At 36.3% G+C, this 19,810-nt stretch overlaps 1 protein-coding gene and 1 pseudogene across 3 annotated transcripts in view; one reads left to right on the forward strand and one right to left on the reverse strand.

Annotated features, from left to right (window-relative positions):
* The window catches only part of Ubr3 (ubiquitin protein ligase E3 component n-recognin 3), a 179,880-nt gene that overhangs the window by 35,287 nt on the left and 124,783 nt on the right, over positions 1-19,810 (reverse strand). For all 3 annotated transcript variants that reach the window (XM_042694038.1, XM_042694039.1, XM_042694037.1), the window contains exon 30: positions 5,567-5,652. In XM_042694038.1, coding sequence (XP_042549972.1) covers positions 5,567-5,652 — 86 coding nt within the window. The remainder of the gene's footprint in view (positions 1-5,566; positions 5,653-19,810) is intronic.
* Positions 12,216-13,809, forward strand: LOC122120061 (annotated as a pseudogene).

Below are 19,810 nucleotides of genomic sequence, written 5' to 3' on the forward strand. Positions count from 1 at the left end.
CTTCCCCAGTCTTCTTTCTTTCTTCTTTTTGCCAGTTCCAGGATTTGATATCTGATATCAATTGTTTGACTGGTGCTTTACCAATTGAGCCATATCTCCAACTATCTTTTGGCTAGTTATTTTGAAGATAGAGTCTTACAGACTTTTCTGCCTAGGCTGGCTGGGAACCAAGATACTCTGTATATCAACCTCCTGGGTAGCCAGAAATACAAGCATGAGCTACCAGCATCTGGCTCTTTCTCATTTATTTTTATTTTTTATTGTGAAAAGACTGTACAGAGGGGTTACAATTACATGGGCAAGATAATGAGTACATTTCTTATCAAGCATTGTAGCCTTCTCCTTTGTCTCCCCTTCCCATCCCTTCCCGTCCTCCCCCGCCCCCCGCCCCCTCACCCAATCCTCTCCGCCACCCCCCCTTTCTCATTTTTTAAATATGCATATTAATCAACTTTCCATTTCTTCTACACAGTAACCAAGTTCCATAGATTATATGGAGAACAAGGCAAGTTTTAGCAAAGGGGCTACATGATGAGAGACACAATAGTAATGATTATTTTATTTCAGTTCAATCACACATAAGAAACTTTATTTACTAAGTACAAAGTTTATCACCTCAAAAAAAGACTTTAAAGACTAAAACCTGAAAGTCTTTAAAAGGCTAATCTCTTCCAGTAGAAAAACATTATCTCTTGTTGCAAGATAGGGAAGTTTTGCATTCTTTTGCAGTGCTAACTGGATCAAAAAGATCTTTATAATATCATTTTCAAGAATAAAACAATTATCATATTCTTCCTGATTAATCAAAAGCTTGGAGGGATGGTGGGGAAAAACAAAGGAGGAAGTAACAATGCTTGATAGGAAATGTACTCACTCATTACCATACTCATGTAACTGTAACCCCTTTGTACAGTATCTTTATAATAAAAAAAAAATGTTTTAAAGAAAAAAAAGTTTGGAAGTTTCCATTACATTAACATATTTTACATTGAAACCAGGACAGTCATCACAGAAATAATGCTAATTATTCTATTTTCTTAACTTATATCGTTAAGAATTCAACATATAAAAAGGTATAAATGAAAAAATAGGATCATTTGCTACTTCCTAGTTATTTCTCCCAACTTTTTCTTAGGATCTTTATGATTGAAAGCACAAATTTTATTTTCTTAACAAACCACACATACATAACCCTTCCCATTCCTATGAAAATTGACATTTATAACCCTGGGTCATATCCTAAAAGCTACACTTTATCACAAGAGACTTCAATATTGACTTCAACTAGAACTAAATAATATCACAACTGATATGGTATAGTCTACATTTTTAAAACAATACTAAAAAACAAGAAAAGAATACTGAAATGCAAATAACTTCAATAGAAAACCAGGTAACTATTAAAACTTTTTTTACACTTATACAAAATCCCTAATACCTTAGACATACAGAAGGAAAGAGCTTATATCAAGGCCAAAAAACTAAAAAGTAATTATATCAAGAAAACTATTAATATTTTAAAGACAAAAGCAAAATAAGTAATTAGCTCCTTTTTTAGGGTAACATTTTAAAATTGCTAAATTTGATTTAATTCATAAAAAGAGTTGGAAATGACATTATTAAGTTAACTTATAGATATAACTTATAGATATAAGTTAACTTATAGATACAAGAAGTACCACTGTCTGGTAGAAACTAGGAAGTCCTGAACTGGTCATGTGTCCCTAATCACAATTACCTATTCTTAATATTATCTGTAATTTCAAAGAAAAAGAGAGAGACAGACAGACAGATAGACAGTTGATAACAAGAGCTAACTCATCTTTCCCTGTCCTGTTCCTAATCACACCAGACAAGAAAGGGCAGGAGTATAAATTGGCAGTTATGGTAGAATTTTAAAGGGTTAATGAACAAGGTTAATAATTATCTATTAACATATTATATATAACAAGCATGGAAGGTGATTCAGTGGTAGAGTGCTTGCCTTGCATGCATGAGGCTTGGGTTCAATTCCTCAGCACCACATAAGCAGAAAAAGCCAGAAGTGGTGCTATGGCTCAAGTGGTAGAGCGCTAACCTTGAGCTGAAGAGCTGAGGGATAGTGCTGAGGCCCAGAGCTCAGGCCCCATGACCGACAAAAATAAATAAATAAACAATCTTTACTCCCCATAATCTAATACTATTTAAGCTTTACATAAAATATGATGAATATAAGAGAAGGTCAAAATAGGTATCATTATGTCTACTTCTCCAATAAGGTAAAAAAGATGACTTTCCTAAAGTCCAACAAATAGATATAGAGACCAGATCTTCCAACACCAAACCACTGTTCTTTCTGGCTGTCTTTAGTATTTTCCTGTTTCTAATGTTGTGTTCTCTCCGGCTTGCTATGCATCCAACTTCCAGCAAATAAGGCCACTGTTTCCTGATTGCTTCAATTTTCACAGATATTAATATTGGCATCAGTAAATCATAGTAATTTGATGACCAAATTTTCCTTTCATGTAGTAACAACAATGAAAAACAAAAAACAAAATTCATGACTTAATCTATGCAAAGAATTCATCATTTTAGTGCTAGCTGTTACAGGCCAGACTACTTAATGGTGATTCTTGGAAAATTCATCATTTATTCAATAACATCTTTTACAACCTTATCAAAGGAGAGATTAATACCAAAATAATTTTTCTATAGTTCTATATTTATCAAAAGTTCATTCTTGGGCTGGGAAGGTGGCTCAGTGGTACAGTACTTACCTTGCATGCATGAGGCCCTGGGTTCAATTCCTCAGCACCACATAAGCAGAAAAAGCCGGAAGTGGTGCTGTGGTTCAAGTGGTAGAGCACTAGCTTTGAGCTGAAGCGCTGAGGGACAGTGCCCAGGCCCAGAGTTAAGGCCCGATGACTGACTCCCCCCACCCCAAAAAAAGTTCATACTTTAAGCCAGGTGCTGGTGGTTCATGCCTGTAATCATAATGACTCAGGAGGCTGAGCTCTAAGGAGGAAGTGTTCAAAGCCAGCCCAGGCAGGAAAATCTATGAGACTCTTTTTTTTTTTTTTTGGTCGGTTGTGGGGCTTGAACTCTGGGCCTGAGTGCTGTCCCTCAGCTCTTCAGCTCAAGGCTAGTGCTCTACCACATGAGCTACAGAGCACTTCCGGTTTTCTGGTGGTTTATTGGAGATAAGAGGTTCACGGACTTTCGTGCCCGGGCTGGCTTTGAACTGCAATCCTCAGAGTAGCTAGGATTACAGGCGTGAGCTACCAGCGCCCCTATGAGACTCTTATCTCCAATTAACTACTAAAAAGCTAGAAGTGGAGCTGCTGTGGCTCAAGTGGTAGAGTTCTAGACTTAAGCAAAAAATACTCAGGGACAACACCAGGCTATGAGTTCAAGCACCAGCACAAAAACAATAATCATGAACATCATAGTGTTTATCTGAGAGGCATATTTTGAGTTCTTAAATAACAGTAAGTAGAAAATCTCAGACTTGAAGATATGAAAAGATGCTTTATTTAAAAATAAATATTTTCAGCCAGGCGCCAGTGTCTCACACCTGTAATCCTAGCTATTCAGGAGGCTGAGATCTGAGGACCATGGTTCAAAGCCAGCCAAAGTCCATGAGACTCATCTCCAATTAGCCAATAGAAAACCAGAAGTGGCACTGTGGCTCAAGTGGTAGAGCACTAACCTTGAGCTGAATTGCTGAGGGTCAGTGCCCAGGCCCAGAGTTCAAGCCTATGACCAACATAAATAAATATTTTCATATTATGCTCCAATATTAATAACACCCAGTGGTTATTACACCCAATAGTCTCCTACTTGAGAAATATGTTAAGAATAGCAAAGAACTCATAAAAACGTCTAACTTCACCAGAACCTATCACTTAAATAAACAAAATAAGCTTAATAAAGTATTTCTTAATAAAAAGTTTTTTATATTAGCTTGGACCTACATCTGTTACTAACCAAGCTAATGACATCTGTCTGAGTACATATCAATTGACAATTTTAAATTCTCTCACCTGTCTTTCGAAGTCTTATTGAAATATCATGTCTACCAAAGGTCTCACTGATTCTGTTAGATAGATATGAACCCAAATTTCCAAATCACCAAGTATGTTATCCATGCACAGCACACCTTCTATCTTAAAACTAATCATCTAGAAGCAGCATTATCTGCTAAATCAAGGTAATAAATGCTTAACATTGCCTGACTGTTAAGGAATTTAGAGTTTTGATCCAGGAATCAAGAGCAGTGCTATAAATAGAAGTTCACAAAAACGGCTCTCAGCAGAACCAAAGGGAATCAGTTAGCAAAGTGGTGAGAAATAAACTAGAACTTGCACCCAAAGGACTTGAGAATATGTCTGAAGGAATGGCTTAAAAGAATAATAGGATTCAGCCAGGTACTGGTGGTTCATGCCTGTAATCCTAGCTACTCAGGAGGCTGAGATCTGAGGATCATAGTTCAAAGACAGCCCAGGCAGGAAAGTCCATGAAATGCCAATTAACCACCAGAAAACCAGAATTGGCGCTGTGGCTCAAGTGCTCGCCTTGAGCTGAAGAGTTGGGGGACAGCGCTCAGGCGCAAAGTTCAAGCCCCACAACCAACAACAACAACAAAAAAAAAAGGAGTTATAGGATTCATGGAACTATTCTGAAGGAACAGTATGTAGTAAAATATCTTTAACTAAGCTCATGGCCATAAAAGTTCTGTCCCTTTGGGACACTTAAGACTGGGTATACATCTTATATAACTGAATTTAGAGTCAGAGGAGTTACATTCAAGAGCAACTTCTGACATTTTCCACCTATTTCACATGGTCATTTTAAAGATTAAATCATTTATGTGAAAGTATTTTATAAATTTTCAAACTATAAATATGGTATTAAAATACCTTACTATGATACTATGCAAAGTAAATGTACTCATTTTTAGCTGCATAAAATTTCTCATATCTATACTTAGGAATGTGTTTTTTAGTCATGATTCAACTATGGTAACTTACCTCAGTGATATATGAAATTTGTTGAAAGATGTACATACTGAAAACCATTGTTCTACTTGTATTTTAAGGTAAATTAGGTAATATTTTCTTTTCACTGCTACAGAAATCACAATCTCCAAACTATACTTTATAAACAGTTTTAGAGAAACGTGCTTATTTTATAATATAAAGTATATGTAAAAAATACCTACAATTTTAATGAATTTCAATTAGACTTATCAAAGCACAACACAATCTTTATTAATAGCATCAATACAGTAGGCATTTGTAGGCAATATTAATGACCTTTATAAAAAAATTTTCCTTAAATCAACTCAATGTAAATCTCCTTTTAAAAAAATTGATAAATTTTTATACCTCAAAATACACTGTTGTATCAAAAGAGCTGAATAATCACATTTTTTCTAAATATAAGATCAGCCATTTAAAATATATGTTGCTATGAAAACTTTATGTAACAAAATTTGAAAATACACTGAAAGACCACTTTGACTATATATGCTTCCAAAATGAGATAAATAAAAATTTTCTAAAATTTAGCACTATTTAATACTTACTCAAACAAGACCTTTTGCCAGCTGTGCTTGCACCACCTGAACATAGATTGCCTCCTCGATGAATCAACTCCAGTTCCAAATTAGTTCTGCAGGTAAAACATTACAACATATCTATTGTTAGACTAAAGAAATACTTTTTAAATTGCTTTATTAACATATCTAAACCAATCTAAATTTAAAAACTCAACATTATTTTCAAAAGCAGTTTATGTAGAATCAATAATCATCTTATTTTACCTGATATTTAGAAATAAGAGGAATAATTTTCCAGCCTTACTCATATTTATACCTGCAAAAATTTGTTCATATTACCATGCAATTGTAGCAAAGTCCCAACTGTTGGCAGATACAAAACACTAGGCCTTATGTTATTTTTTAAAAATACAGAATAGTTCATCAACCTGCTCATAAATCTGAGGAAAGAATACGTACTTCAACTGTCAGCCACTGAGTTGGTAGATACTGACATAAAAACACAAAGATGTATCATTTTTTTCTATCAGAGAAATGGTTACCACTCATTGGAGCTCAGGTAGTAACTGGAAATCAATATTAAGAAAGAAAACCACTGCCGGGCACTGGCAGCTCATGCCTATAATCCGAACTACTCAGAAGGGTAAATAAGATCTGAGGATTGTGGTTCAAAGCCAGCCTGGGCAAGAAATTCTGTGAGACTCTTATCTCCAATAAACTACTCCAACAAAACCCGAAGTAGTGTTGTGGCTCAAGTGGTAGAGCACTCACCTAGAGCAAAAGAAGCTTAGGGACTAAACTCAAGCCCAGAGTTCAAGCCCTAGGACTGGCAAAAAAAAAAAAAAAAAGGAAAAGAAAAAAAACCACTAACATCAAAGTGACATGAACAATACATTATTAATAGTCTCTTTTATGGACATCTACAATTACAGTCTTATTAAAATATACTATGTAAATATAGTTGCTAAACAGTAGTATTCATAAAGATTGAAATTTTAAGATTGTATGAAGTTGCAATCATTGACTTACAGGATGGTAATAATTAACATTTCAAAAGGCAAACTAATGAGGACTCTAAATATTTAATAAGAAAACAGTAAAAGAACTATTGTGCCAAATAAAAATTCTGTTACAATTTAAACTGTCATCTTCATCAACTAAAGTATCATTATTTTTAACAACTGAAACTGAATTAACTAGTTTATGCCCAAGATACACATTTGTTACTAGTTATGAGATAGACATTGAGATAGATAGATATCTGCCCCTTTTTAACAAAAAACAAAGGCATATAAGGGAGAATGATGGGGGCAAGAGGACTGATTAGAGTGACTGTATACATGCTAGGCAATGTTACAATGAAATCTGTGCTTGTATAGCTGATGTATGCTAATAAACAACAGTGATAGCATAAATTCTCTGACAAAACCAAAAAAAGTAGTTTCAAGAGTATTCTTTATAAGGAAATTCGAGACTATCATATTTATTTAAAACATATTTTAAACTAGTTTTGGATGTGTTTTGAAAATAAAGCATTCCTGGAATATTTTCATATTTACTTTTGAAAATATTAATATTCCTAAGTCTGTACATTTGCTGCCTATTTCTAAAGGAATACTTTAATCTTCTCTTCTCAGGGGGAGTAAAAGCAATTTAACACTGATAATGTTCCAGCTTAGAGCTCCATCTGCTTGCTTCTGATAAGGGCATCTGTGTGACAAGGGAATTTTCCACCCTTCAGGCCATTTACATTGCTCACTGAACTTCTAAAAACCTACCAGCAAGGAAGCAGGGACAAGGATTTCATATTAGTGGACAGAAAGCGAGCAGAGACCAGCATGTGTTCCTTCATCAAGGGAATATTAATGAGATCAATACATTTTGTTTTCACAAATCTTCTGTTGCCTAATCTGTAGAAAAAAATTAATGGCTATATTCTCTTTTATGAAAACTAAGATTTCCTAGATAGTACTTTTAAAAGTGCTAACCAAAAACACGAACAATTTGTACAAATGAATGTCAGAACTACAATGTCAACTTTTACTTCCCCTTATTTGCAAGAATTTTTAACAAAATATAAGAACAATTCAATCACCAAACATAAGGATGACACACATATTACTAGGAATTTCATTTTAAAGGATACTTGAAATAAAACTATTACTTCTGCTTTATTTTAGATTATGGTTGGAAAATTTCTTGTGCAAAATTTCTTCTCCACCAAAGAGCTAAAAGTAACTAATGCATTACCATGTACTACCACTAGGGTTTAAAAAATCAGTATCAGAAGCTCATTTTCTTTGCTTTTGTTTACATAGTAATTAGCCCTGTAAGACTTGTATAGTAAAAAATACAAATGGGCCAAGTGACCCTCAGTCTATCACCCAACCCCACTACTGAAAAAAATCATAATACTCTGCTTCTGCCTTCCTGAATGGATAAAGCAAAAATAAAGATATGATGCAAAAAGTGCTTTCTGTTCTGGAAAAAAAATTACAGCCCATTTTGTGTATTTCTTAACCTCAGTATATTTAAATTACTTTGGAACAAACAAAAATCTCTACATTTAAAAGAATAATACAAAGATGGCTGAAAGTTTCTCGTAGTTGGGCACCTAGAGATAGATGTGAATACATAAAAACATTCTATGTTTATTCTAGTTTCTGTTTGCATAACCAATGTCTGCCCTCTTTCTAAACTTCTTTTAAACCTGTAATGTGGAAAACAAATGTGTGTGCATACACTTATTCAGAGTCATATTGGTATAATAGAAAGGGTAAAGTCTCTAAGGAATAAATCTAGATTAATGGCCTAAACCTAGCACTTCCTGAACAATCTACCCAATTTCTCAAGGGAGGGGGGGGTGGTGGTGAGGGGAGGGGAGCTTTACCCAAAGCACAGCCCAAAGCATAAAACACACAGCTCACATCATACCTCTTCTAAGTAGCCTTCCCATGACAGGAAAGAAGCATTTTACACATTTTATATATTATGTTTGCTTATCTTCCTTTTTGATGACGTTTGAAGCAGCACATTACATAACCTTTTAAAAATATATTTTATGGATTTATACAGAATATTTATTAATTTTGGCTCTCCAGCAAAATTTCAAATTCCTATAGAACAATGACTATGTCATTATATAGCTACTAAATCTCAACAGTAGCTATAGCAATGTGCTTTTTAAAAATTAATGAAATTGAAATTTTATTTTGGAATATAACCAATTCTAGGATTCTCTTTATTTTTTTTTTTTATCATTTATCTTTCTTTTGCTGACCCTAAGATGCCTTAAAACCATGACAAAATGGGAGAGGAGGTTGTTGGAGAGCTGTTTTAGGAAAGAAAAAAAATTTTTAAGGATTCATAATTTACACATGGACATAACTCCCATGTGTAAAACCTACTCAAGGGGATGAGGTGAAAGGACTACTTAAACTCATGCATTTGAGACCAGAACTGGACAGTATAGCAAAATCCCATCTTTAAAAAAAAAAGCATATTTGGTATTTTAACAAGTATTCCTTTCATCCTGATTATAATTAAGTTACAAAGTTTAGAAGTTAGATTCATCTATTGAGTGTTTAACCTACTTGTGATTTAAAGATGTCTGTCCATTTTCATTTTTTTCCATTTCCATTTTCTCATAATATATATGCCCAGTGCTACTCACCAGTATTTCTTTTGGGGTGGCAGAGGGTATTTTTGTTGTTTTCTTTGGTTCCAGTACTGAGGTTTGAACTCAGGGTCTCGCACTTGCTGGGCCTGCTTGCTTGGCTGATACTTTACTATGTGAGCCATACCTTACAACTTGCTTTTTCCTGGTTATTTTATAGAGGCAGTCTAATAGACTTTTCTGCCCTGGCTAGTTTCAAATAGAGATTTGATGGGCTTGAGTAGCAAGGACTGTAGGTGGGAGCCACCAACACTCAACAATATTTCTTGACCATTAATAACTGAATTCAAACATCTTTGAAAAAATAAATTACTGAATTTCATGTCATTTATTATTTTAAAAGTAAAATAATAAATTATTTAGCAATGAAAAATTCCTATAATCAACTTTCCATAATCTATTTGAATAACTTCTACTTAAAAAAAAATAATGGAAAGCTAGGCACCAGTGGCTCATTCCTGTAATCCTAGCTACTCAGGAGGCTGAGATCTGAGGATGGCAATTCAACCCAGCCCAGGCAGGAAAGTCCATGAGATTCTTATCTCCAATAAACCGCTCAGAAAACAGGAAGTAGTACAGTGTCTCAAGTGGTAGAACACTAGCCTTGAGCTGAAGAGCTGAGGAACAGCTGAGGCCCAGAGTTAAAGCCCCATGACCGGCAAAAAAAAAAAAAAAAAAAAAAAAAGATTTTGCAAATAAGAGAAACCATGGGATCTATGTTTGTTTGGGCCCGGCTTACTTCACTTAATATAATTTTTTCCAAGCCTTTCCATTTCCTAACAAATGGGGCAATGTCATTCTTTCTGATGGAGGCATAGAATTCCATTGTGTATATATACCACATTTTCTAGATCCATTCATCTACTGAGGGGCATCTGGGTTGGTTCCATATCTTAGCTATAGTAAATAGTGCTGCAATAAACATAGTCGTGCTGGTAGCTTTAGTGTGGTCTTGTTTGTAAACATTTGGCCCATGGTTTCCCTTATTTGCAATATCTAGTATATGTCTGAGTCAAGCAGAAAAGGTCAAGGTGATGTGAGGGAAACGAACCCTAAGATATGTATTCAAATGGTTTTTTCTTTCATGCAATTGTTTCTAACGCAATTTATAAGGTTATTTCTTTGTTGCTTTGTATGTCCCTCCCCCACAGCATAACCCCTGCTTTCACTGTATTTGATGTCAGTATAATTTGTGGAGGGGAAGGGGAAAAACAAATCGTTTAAATAGGGATACAGGTGGACCCGTTGCAACAATGAGATGTACAAATCGTTATGTCGAAAACGAACTTTACAACTTTGGGGGGGGGGGGGGGGAGGGTGGGAAGGGATGGGAAGGGGAAACAATGGAGGAGGCTACAATGCTTGATAAGAAATGTACTCATTATCTTACCCATGTAATTGTAACCCCTCTACAGTATTTTCACAATTAAAAAAAAAAAGAATGGAAACTTTGGAAATACATTAAATCTACATAAAGTGATTTTGATTAATTTTTAAATTAACTTTAAAAAGACATTCCAAGGACTTCAGATGTGTAGCTCAGTGGTATAACTCTTGCCTACCATGCACAAGACTCTGGGTTCGATGCCCAACAAACACACCCAAAAAGAAATAGTTTTAAAAATAGATATTTCAGCAATTTCCGTGTACCAGCAGCCCTGTAAATTTTTATTTATTAGAATTTAATATCTATTACAATAAATATTTTATAAATTCAAGAACGAGACATATCATTCAAAAATAAGCCCTCAAGCACTTACCAAAAAAAAAAGCTTTATCAAAATATTCTTTCTAAATATAAAAAACGTTAAGCTCCCTGAAGAGCAAATAAAAAGTTTTACACCTTAGAGAAATTCAACTCTGAAAAAAGAGGACTACATTTCACTCAAATTACCAATACCAATTACAAACAAATCTAACAGGTCTCATCACTTATATATTTAAGAGTTAATAAGTTTGAGATTATATCATTCTCTGTTTTATAAATATTTACTCCTTTAGCTGAATTGTAAGTGTCAAGTAACACAGGATATACTATATTCTGAAGAGCAAAAGAGGATAGTGAATCATAAAGGAATTGGAAGTAAAGAAGCACAAAGGAAAAGAGACAAGGGGAATGTAGCAAATAGTTTCAATCTTGTCCCTAGCTCCATAAAAAGGTGAGAAGACAAGGTAAACCAGATAGCCCAGTGACAGTCTCATAATTGGAGCTGCAAGATAAGCCCAACTTTTCAGAAATCATCATGAGTCAGTGACTTGTCAAGAGTAGAAAGCTAGCCACAGCAAAGAAAGAAATGTTACTGCTCCCTTTACTAAGAAGTTTATAGCAAGATATCATCTTGAGAGATAGTCTGTTGTTTGAGACTGAAATATTCTGTGGCTTGAAAACAAGGATCAGTCATGACTCATAGAGTTTTGGTACAACCTTCCAAGACTGGTGAGAAAGGTCACAAAAGGTTGTTGAGAAGAGGGATAGGTCTGATGTGATTTCACAGAGAAATTCAAGCAGAAGAGAAGTCTAGTAGTAGCAGGCCCAGTGGTTCAAGGCCCCAACCTATATGGTGAATCCTATCACTTGAAATTCAAAGCAGAAACAAAGCATCAAACCTATAGCTGACATAGTATTCAACCTCTAGGGCCTTCCTGCCTGCACATGTTTGCTGCTAGATGGTTACTCAGAAAATAGTGAGCCTATATTCTATTAAACAGGTGACAGAGCATCTACTCCACACATGGAGGTGAACTGCTAGGGAAGGCCAGAAAACACTAAGGTCAGCACCCAGGAAATATATTCCAATGTGTGTTTTCCTACCAAGTGAATTTGATGGCTTAGAGCCCAGGCTTTCCAAATCATGTGATGTCCAGTCTCCTAACCTCAAGAGGGACACAATCGCGAGGCAGGGACTGAAAGAAATAAGGCCTACAACTGAGCAAAGTATCTCAGAGTATATAAACTGCCAAGCCAATCTGAGGGACCCAAACTTAAGCCCTCTGAATTAAATGGTCTTCCACCACAGGAAACTGAACCACAAGGCAGCAGGTGGGGCCAGTCAGAGGGTATCACATCCAAACTTCTCAATGAGGAGACTTCTATAGCCTCATCCTCATCACAGAGAATAGGGTCAGTCTCAAAGAACTGAGACCAGAAGGCACAGAGAATACTTCTTTCTGTTCTCCTCCAACAAGTGAAGAACTGAGTACCAGAGTATGGCCACACTCTGATGCATTTGGGAATCATTTTGAAGTATGAATAGTGGTTGCGCCTGGGATCACAAACTGAGAGGTTTGTGGATTAAGTAGGAACTAGCCCATCTCACAAAAGCTGTAAAGCTCCCTGTAGCCAACAGCAGCTCCCAGTACACACAAAAAAGGAGAACCTTCTATAATAAAAGCAGCCTCAAAGAAGAAAACAAAGCCTTCTATTAAAAAAAAAAATCCTGGAGGTGAAGGGTAAACCAAAGGAGGAGGCTGCAATGCTTGGTAAGAAATGTACGCATTATCCCGCCCATGTAATTGTAACCCCTCTGTACAGTATGTTCACAAATAAAATTAAATTAAATTAAAAAAAAAATTCCTCAATCAGAGTTTACCTCAATCTGAGGAGAGCTGGGGAGCAGACTTGGTACACTGAACATAAAGGTAAATAGACCCAGATCCTAATCCAGTGATGAGAAGTAATGCCTCAACCAGCCATACTCTCAGGACATTCAGAACACTGAACAACTCTGGGTGAGCAAAACTTCCCCGTGGTGAGCTGCTGCTCCCTAACTCCTTGGAAACAAAGAAGATCTCAGTACCAAGGTTGAATGGTAACATTGACAAGGCCATTGATAGCGGGGTGCCAATGGCTCACACTCAGGAAGCTAAGATCTGAGGATCATGGTTCAAAGACAGCCTAGGCAGGAAAATCTGTGAAACGCTTATCTCCAAGAAACTACTCAGAAAAGGCTGGAATCAGCGCTGTGGCTCATGTGATAGAGCACTAGCCTTTAGCAAAGGAAGCTCAGAGACAGTGCCCAGGCTCTGAGTTCAAGCCCATGACCGGCAAGAGAATAAAAAACTTAAAAAGGCAATTGATGCATCAGTTGATATGTTTGCAAAAGTCCTGGAAAACAGCTACTTCAGACCACCAAACTGATGGAAGATCATTTGGATTTTGAAATTCAGATACTGGTTCATATGGATGAATTGGAATACATCAATGAAAAGAGACTTGAGACACTAAGGAATTAGCAAACAGAAAAATCCGTGGTGAGACAGACTTTTCAAGAAACAGTAGTTTACCATTTCTACAAAGACATTACATTCAGGTGTAAAATACTAGAGACATTTGGTGATACTGTCCAAGAAACATCTTGAGACCAATTTTTGAAGTTGAATATGGAAAAGCACCTTTAGTTTTTGAGAGACTACATATCAAAGTCATTCCAACACTAGAATGGTAGAAAATGAGAAGACACAAGATTATGTTGTTAGAACTATTGACCTAGGAAATACAAATGACTTCACCATATAAACTTTAGAATGGAGGCTTAGCTGTTCTGATTTTGGGGGGAAGGACGGGGCAGCTCCTGGGCTTGAATTCAGGGCCTAGGCACTATCCCTGAGCTTCTTTTACTCAAGGCTAGCATTCTACCACTTGACCCACAGCGCTACTTCTAGCATTTTTGGCAGTTAACTGGAGAGAAGAGTCTCACAGACTTTCCTACCCAGGCTAGTTTTGAACCATGATCCTCAGATCTCAGGCTCATGAGTAGCTAAGATTATAGGGGTTAACCACTAGCACCAGCTGTTTCTGATATTTTTTTTTGTGTGTGTGTGGGGGGGGGGGGGGGGTGTCGGTCATAGGGCTTGAACTCTGGACCTGAACACTGTCCTTCAGCTCTTCAGCTCAAGGCTAGTGTTCTACCACTTTGAACCACTGCGCCACTTCTGGTCTTCTGAGTGGTTTGTTGGAGAAAGAGTCTCCCAGACTTTCCTGCCCAGGGTTGGCTTTGAACCTTTGAACCACGATGCTCAGATCTCAGCCTACTGAGTAGCTAGGATTACAGGCATGAGCCAGCCACCAACGCCTGGCTGTTCTGATATTTTAAATTAACCTTTAAAAGGTTAATTTAAAATCCTATCTAATTGACCACTTTAGAGAGGATTTTCATATATTACTAACATTTATGAAATTGAAACCTGTTGGATGAGATATAGTTTTTGGAAAAACAATTTTTTTTGTTTTAGTCTTGTTATGTGTTTTGTCTTGTCAAGTTTTATTGTGTAGCCCAAGCTATTCATGAGCTCAAAATCCTCTTGTTGACCCATTGTAACAGTAAGATGTACAAACACTATGTTGAAAACAAACTTTACAACTTGGGGAGGAGGGGGGAGTTGGGGAGGAAAGGGATGGTAGGGGAAAAACAAAGGAGGCGGTAACAATGCTTGATAAGAAATGTACTCATTACCTTACTCATGTAACTGCAGCCCCTCTCTACACTATTTTTACAATGAAAACTTTTTTAAAATCCTCTTGTCTCTGCCTCTTGAGTGCTGTGATTATAAGCATGTGCCACCATGCCTAACTTTAAGAAAACTGTCTTTCTTAAAACATACATCAACATGATCTTGTAGCAAATTCAGATTTAGAGATAAAACTGAGTCTTGGGAGTGTACCTGAACATTTTCAATATTAAAAAAAACTTTCTACTTGTATATAAAGCTTAAATTACCAAACACAAACAAGACATGAAAAAAAAGAAATGAGGAAATATGATTTCTCCAAAATCCATCAAATCAACTCCACATTTCCAAATATACTGGTAAAAAACAGGGCTAGAAGTGTGTCTCAAGTGGTAGAAAGCCAACAGAGCAAGCAAAACAACTGAGTATAAGGCATACCAACTGAGTATAAGGCATAAGTCCAAATCCCAGGATATTTGCACACATATGTAATATATGCCACACTATTTACAATATTCAAACTACAGAATCATCCTAGGTATCCATCCACTGATGAATGGATAAATGAGGTATATCTACCCAATATTTTGAATTTAGCCATAAACAAGAATGAAATGAGCCAAGCGCTGGTGGCTCACAACTGTAATCCTAAATTACAAAAGTGGCTGAAATCTAAAGATCTCTATTTGATGCCAGCCCAGGAAGCAAAGTCCATGAGACTCTTATCTCCCATTAACCACCAAAAAGCCAGATGTGGATTATGGCTCAAGTGGTAAAGTGCTAGCCTTGAATGAAAAAGCTAAGGGATAACACTCAGTCCCTGACTTCAATCCCCAGTACAGGCATTTTAAAAAGGAGGAAAAGGAGGTAAGAAGGAAGGGAGGGAGGTAGGTAGGAAGGAAGGGAAAGGAGGAGGAAGAAATGATTACATGGCTTGTAGGAAAATAGAACTGGAAACCATCCTGTTAAATTAGTAACTCTCTTTCATATGAATGTAGAACAAAACAAAAAATAATGAGTATAAAATAGGGATTCCTTAAGGGTGGGAACCAATAGGATTGGGGAGAATAAAAGAAGAACGAAAGAGGAGAAATATGATTGAAGTATTTCATATACACATATGAAAAAAGAATAATGAAATCCATTAAAATATTTTAAAAGGTGGAGGAGAGAAAGCCTAATGGATGGGGTAAATTTGAAAGTACATTATACGCACATATAGAAAATTAAACCACTTTAGCTGGGCGCCGGTGGCTCATGCTCATAATCCTAGCTACTCAGGAGCTGAGATCTGAGGATCGCAGTTCAAAGCCAGCCCAGGCAGGAAAGTCCGTGAGACTCTTATCTCCAATAAACCACTAGAAAACCAGAAGTGGTGCTGTGGCTCAAGCGGTAGAGCGCTCACCTTGAGCTGAAGAGTGCAGGGACAGTGCCCAAGCCCAGAGTTCAAGCCCCACGACCGACAAAAAAAAAAAAAAAAAAGAAGAAGAAAGAAAATTAAACCACTTTGTATAATTTATACTAACAAAAAAAGAGAAAAAGAATCAGATATTTTATACATAAGTTTAATGATTCAAAGTGTTTATTATGCCAAATATTTTACTTAAATGTTTAAACAGCTATTTTTTGTAACCATAGAATTTATGCTAAATATTTTACTTAAATGCTTGCAACCATAGAATTTATGAAATAATTTTCATGTTACAGTATACTAATACTGTCTTAAGAAAGTTATAACTTATTTAAGGAGGCCAAAACACACTTTTCCTCTTCAATTCATGTCTTAATACTTGAGATTAATTGTTCTTTGATTTCTTTGTTAACAACTAGCTAAAACTTAGGGCACTGTAACCTCACTGAGAAAATGTTCCAATATCCTTGTTAATTCCAAAGGGTAAGAAGTCTTGAAACTGTTACACTTTCATTTTCAGAATCACTGTCTTAATGTTTGAGATCAGAGAAGGATAAGGATAGTATATTTTCTATTTCTAAAGCATTTGACATCTGTCCCTTTTCTGTGACAGAGAAAACAAAATGCATTGGTCCAAAAAGTCTCTCATCATCACAGATGTTATCTCAAATTAATTATATGTTTAAAACAAGAAACTGGAAATTCACTAAAACATAGTTTGATTTGCCATACTACAGGAAAATTCCATGTGTAGATTATTTTCATTCAATTACAATTTTCTGATATGGTCAACTCTAATGAAAATCAAAAACATAAATACATTAGTGACATAAATGTGTGGGAGTGGCAATAATTTTTCAAGTTGGACTACAATTGACCTAATCTTCTAATATGTCATAAAGCTTATTCAGTCTTGAGGCTTCAGTACAGTAAAAATATACTTAATTTACTTTTCACTTTAAAATATTTTAGCCAAGTACAGGTGGCTAATATAATGCTAGAAATATGAGGATCATGGTTTGAAGCCAAACAAAGCAGGAAAGCTGAGAGATGCTTTCCCAACTAACCACCAAAAATCTGAACTGGAACTGTGGCTCAAGTGGTAAAATGCCAACGTTGAGTGAATAAGCTAATGGGCAGCTCCAGACCCTGAGTTCAAGACCAGTATTGGCTAAAAAGGGAACACACACACACACACACACACACACACACACACACACACACACACACACACACACACACACACACACACACACACACACACACACACACACACACACACACACACACACACACACACACACACACACACACACACACACACAAAATCTTCCCTCAAAACACTCTGGATAAAAACAATCACAGCTATGCATAAGTGATTGTAAATCACATCTGCAACTATTTAGGAGAATGAGAACAAGAGGATCATAGTTTGAAGCCAAACAGAGCAGAAAAGTTCATGAGATGCCTTCTCAATCAACAGCTAGGTGTAGTTGGCATGTGCCATTCTAACTAGAAGAAGCTATTATCAGGGGAATCATCATTCCAGACCAGCCAAGGCAGAAAAGTTCTCAAGACTCTGCCTCAGTGGAAGAAGACTGTTGTGCTGACAACACACCTGTCAACCCAGCTACAAGGAGAGGCCTATAGGTAAACACAGTCCGGGTACATGCCCAAGCAGGAAGCAAGATCCTATATGTCAAAAATAACCAGAGCAACATGCCTGTAATCCTTGCTACTCAGAAAGCTGAGATCTGAGGAGCTCCATTCAAAGCCAGCCAGGGCAGGAAAGTCTCTTATCTCCAATAAAACCAATAGAAAACCGGAAGTGGCACTGTGGCTCAAGTGGTAGAGCACTTGCCTTGAGCTGAAGAACACTGGGACAGCACCCAGGCCCAGAGTTCAAGCCCCACAACTGACAAAAACAAATAAATAAATAAAATAACCAAAGCAAAACAGGGTTGGGGACACTGCTTGGCAGTCTAATGCCTGTCTAGTAAGTACAAGGCCCTGACTTCCAACCTCAGTAATCCATACACAAACACATGCACATACAAACATCCACAAACAGAATTACAGTTGTGTAGGAATATGCAAATTAAAAAGTAACTTTCTAATTTCATAGTACCTTTTATATCAACTTTTGTCCAGGATTATTTGCACTGTGTACTTTCATACCTAATACTACTCTTCATTGTATTAAGCTCTAACTTGCATACTGTAATTTTTCTGAGTCTGGCATCATTTTTTCTGGAATCTAAAAGCTACATGTACTTAATTTACTCTTTCATTACATTCTGTTCCAAAAGTGAGTAGAGAGAATGGTCATAACACGTTGTATGCATAATACCACCTATGAAAGTTGAACATAAGAGAGAAAAAGATGATAGTGGGCCAGTCACTGGTGACTCGCACCTCTAATCCTAGCTACTCAGGAGGCTGAAATCTGAAGATCTCAGTCCAAAGCTAGCCAAAGCAGGAAAGTCCATGAGACTCTTATCTCCAATAAACCACTAGAAAACTGGAAATGGTACTGTGGCTTAACATGGTAGAGCACTAGACTTGATCAAGAAGAGCTCAGGAACAGCACCCAGGCCCCAAGTTCAAGTCCCATAACCAACCACAACAACAAAGATAAGCCAGGCACGGGTGGCTCACACCCGGGTAGCTCACACTACCCAAAAGGCTGAGATCTGAGGATTGAGGTTCAAAGCCAGCTGGGGTAAGAAAGTCCATGAAACTTTATCTCTGATTAACCGCCAGAAAACCAGAAGTGGTCTGGGGCTCAAGTGGTAGAGAGCTTGCTTTAAGCTGAAGAGCTCAGGAACAGTGCCCAGGCCCAGAGTTCAAGCCTCATGACCACCACCACCACCACCAGCAACAACAACAACAACAACAACAACAAAAAGATAGTAATTTTTAAAAAAAAACACTAAATCTTTACTCAAGAGATGTTATAACTCCTACTCCATCACTAATTTACTGCACAACTTCAAATTATAGAAACCCTCTAAATATTAACACTACTGTTCTACATGGACTAAACATGAAGTATGCTTCCAAAGCCATCCAGGGACCTACAGTATCAGTGTGTTCCAGAATGTGTTTAAATTTTCTGTACGCATCTCCCCTACTTACTTCTTTATGGCTCTCCATTTTCACTCAATTTAGTTCTCTAAACTTCCTATCTATATTTATTGCTTAGCTTTAAACAGTTAATCAATTAGAAAAATCTTTTCTAATCTGAACAGTAAGAAACATCCTGCTACCTTGATCCTTCTAGTCTCTGTTAATAGAAGCTTAGTATATGCCTAATTTCTTGGTTACTCCTTAACTGTTTTCCTACCCACCTGCCACTTTCTAGAATATCACTATATCTTTCACAAGAGTAAAGCAAATTAAGAAAACAAGTTTCACTTATCATATTTTTTTTTCATAAATTAAAAATGTTTAGCATGTAACATTTTAGTTCTTAGTACTATCACTTTTGGCAGGACTTCATATATAATACTCACATGGTAAGAAGTGGTATGTCTCAAAATATTAAGAATATACACATATTCTATAATGCTTAATAACACTTTCAAATAATCCATTTGTGTAAATTTAAATTAAAAACTCCTCAAAAAATAAAAGTATACATTAATACTCCTTCTGGGAGTTCTATATTTCAACCAATTGTAAAAGTAAACATTCTTTAAATAAATGTAAGTATAAAATATAAAATATAAATATA

The sequence above is a fragment of the Dipodomys spectabilis genome, unplaced genomic scaffold, assembly GCF_019054845.1.
Source record: "Dipodomys spectabilis isolate Male_0828 unplaced genomic scaffold, ASM1905484v1 ptg000174l, whole genome shotgun sequence".
Lineage (NCBI taxonomy): Eukaryota > Metazoa > Chordata > Mammalia > Rodentia > Heteromyidae > Dipodomys > Dipodomys spectabilis.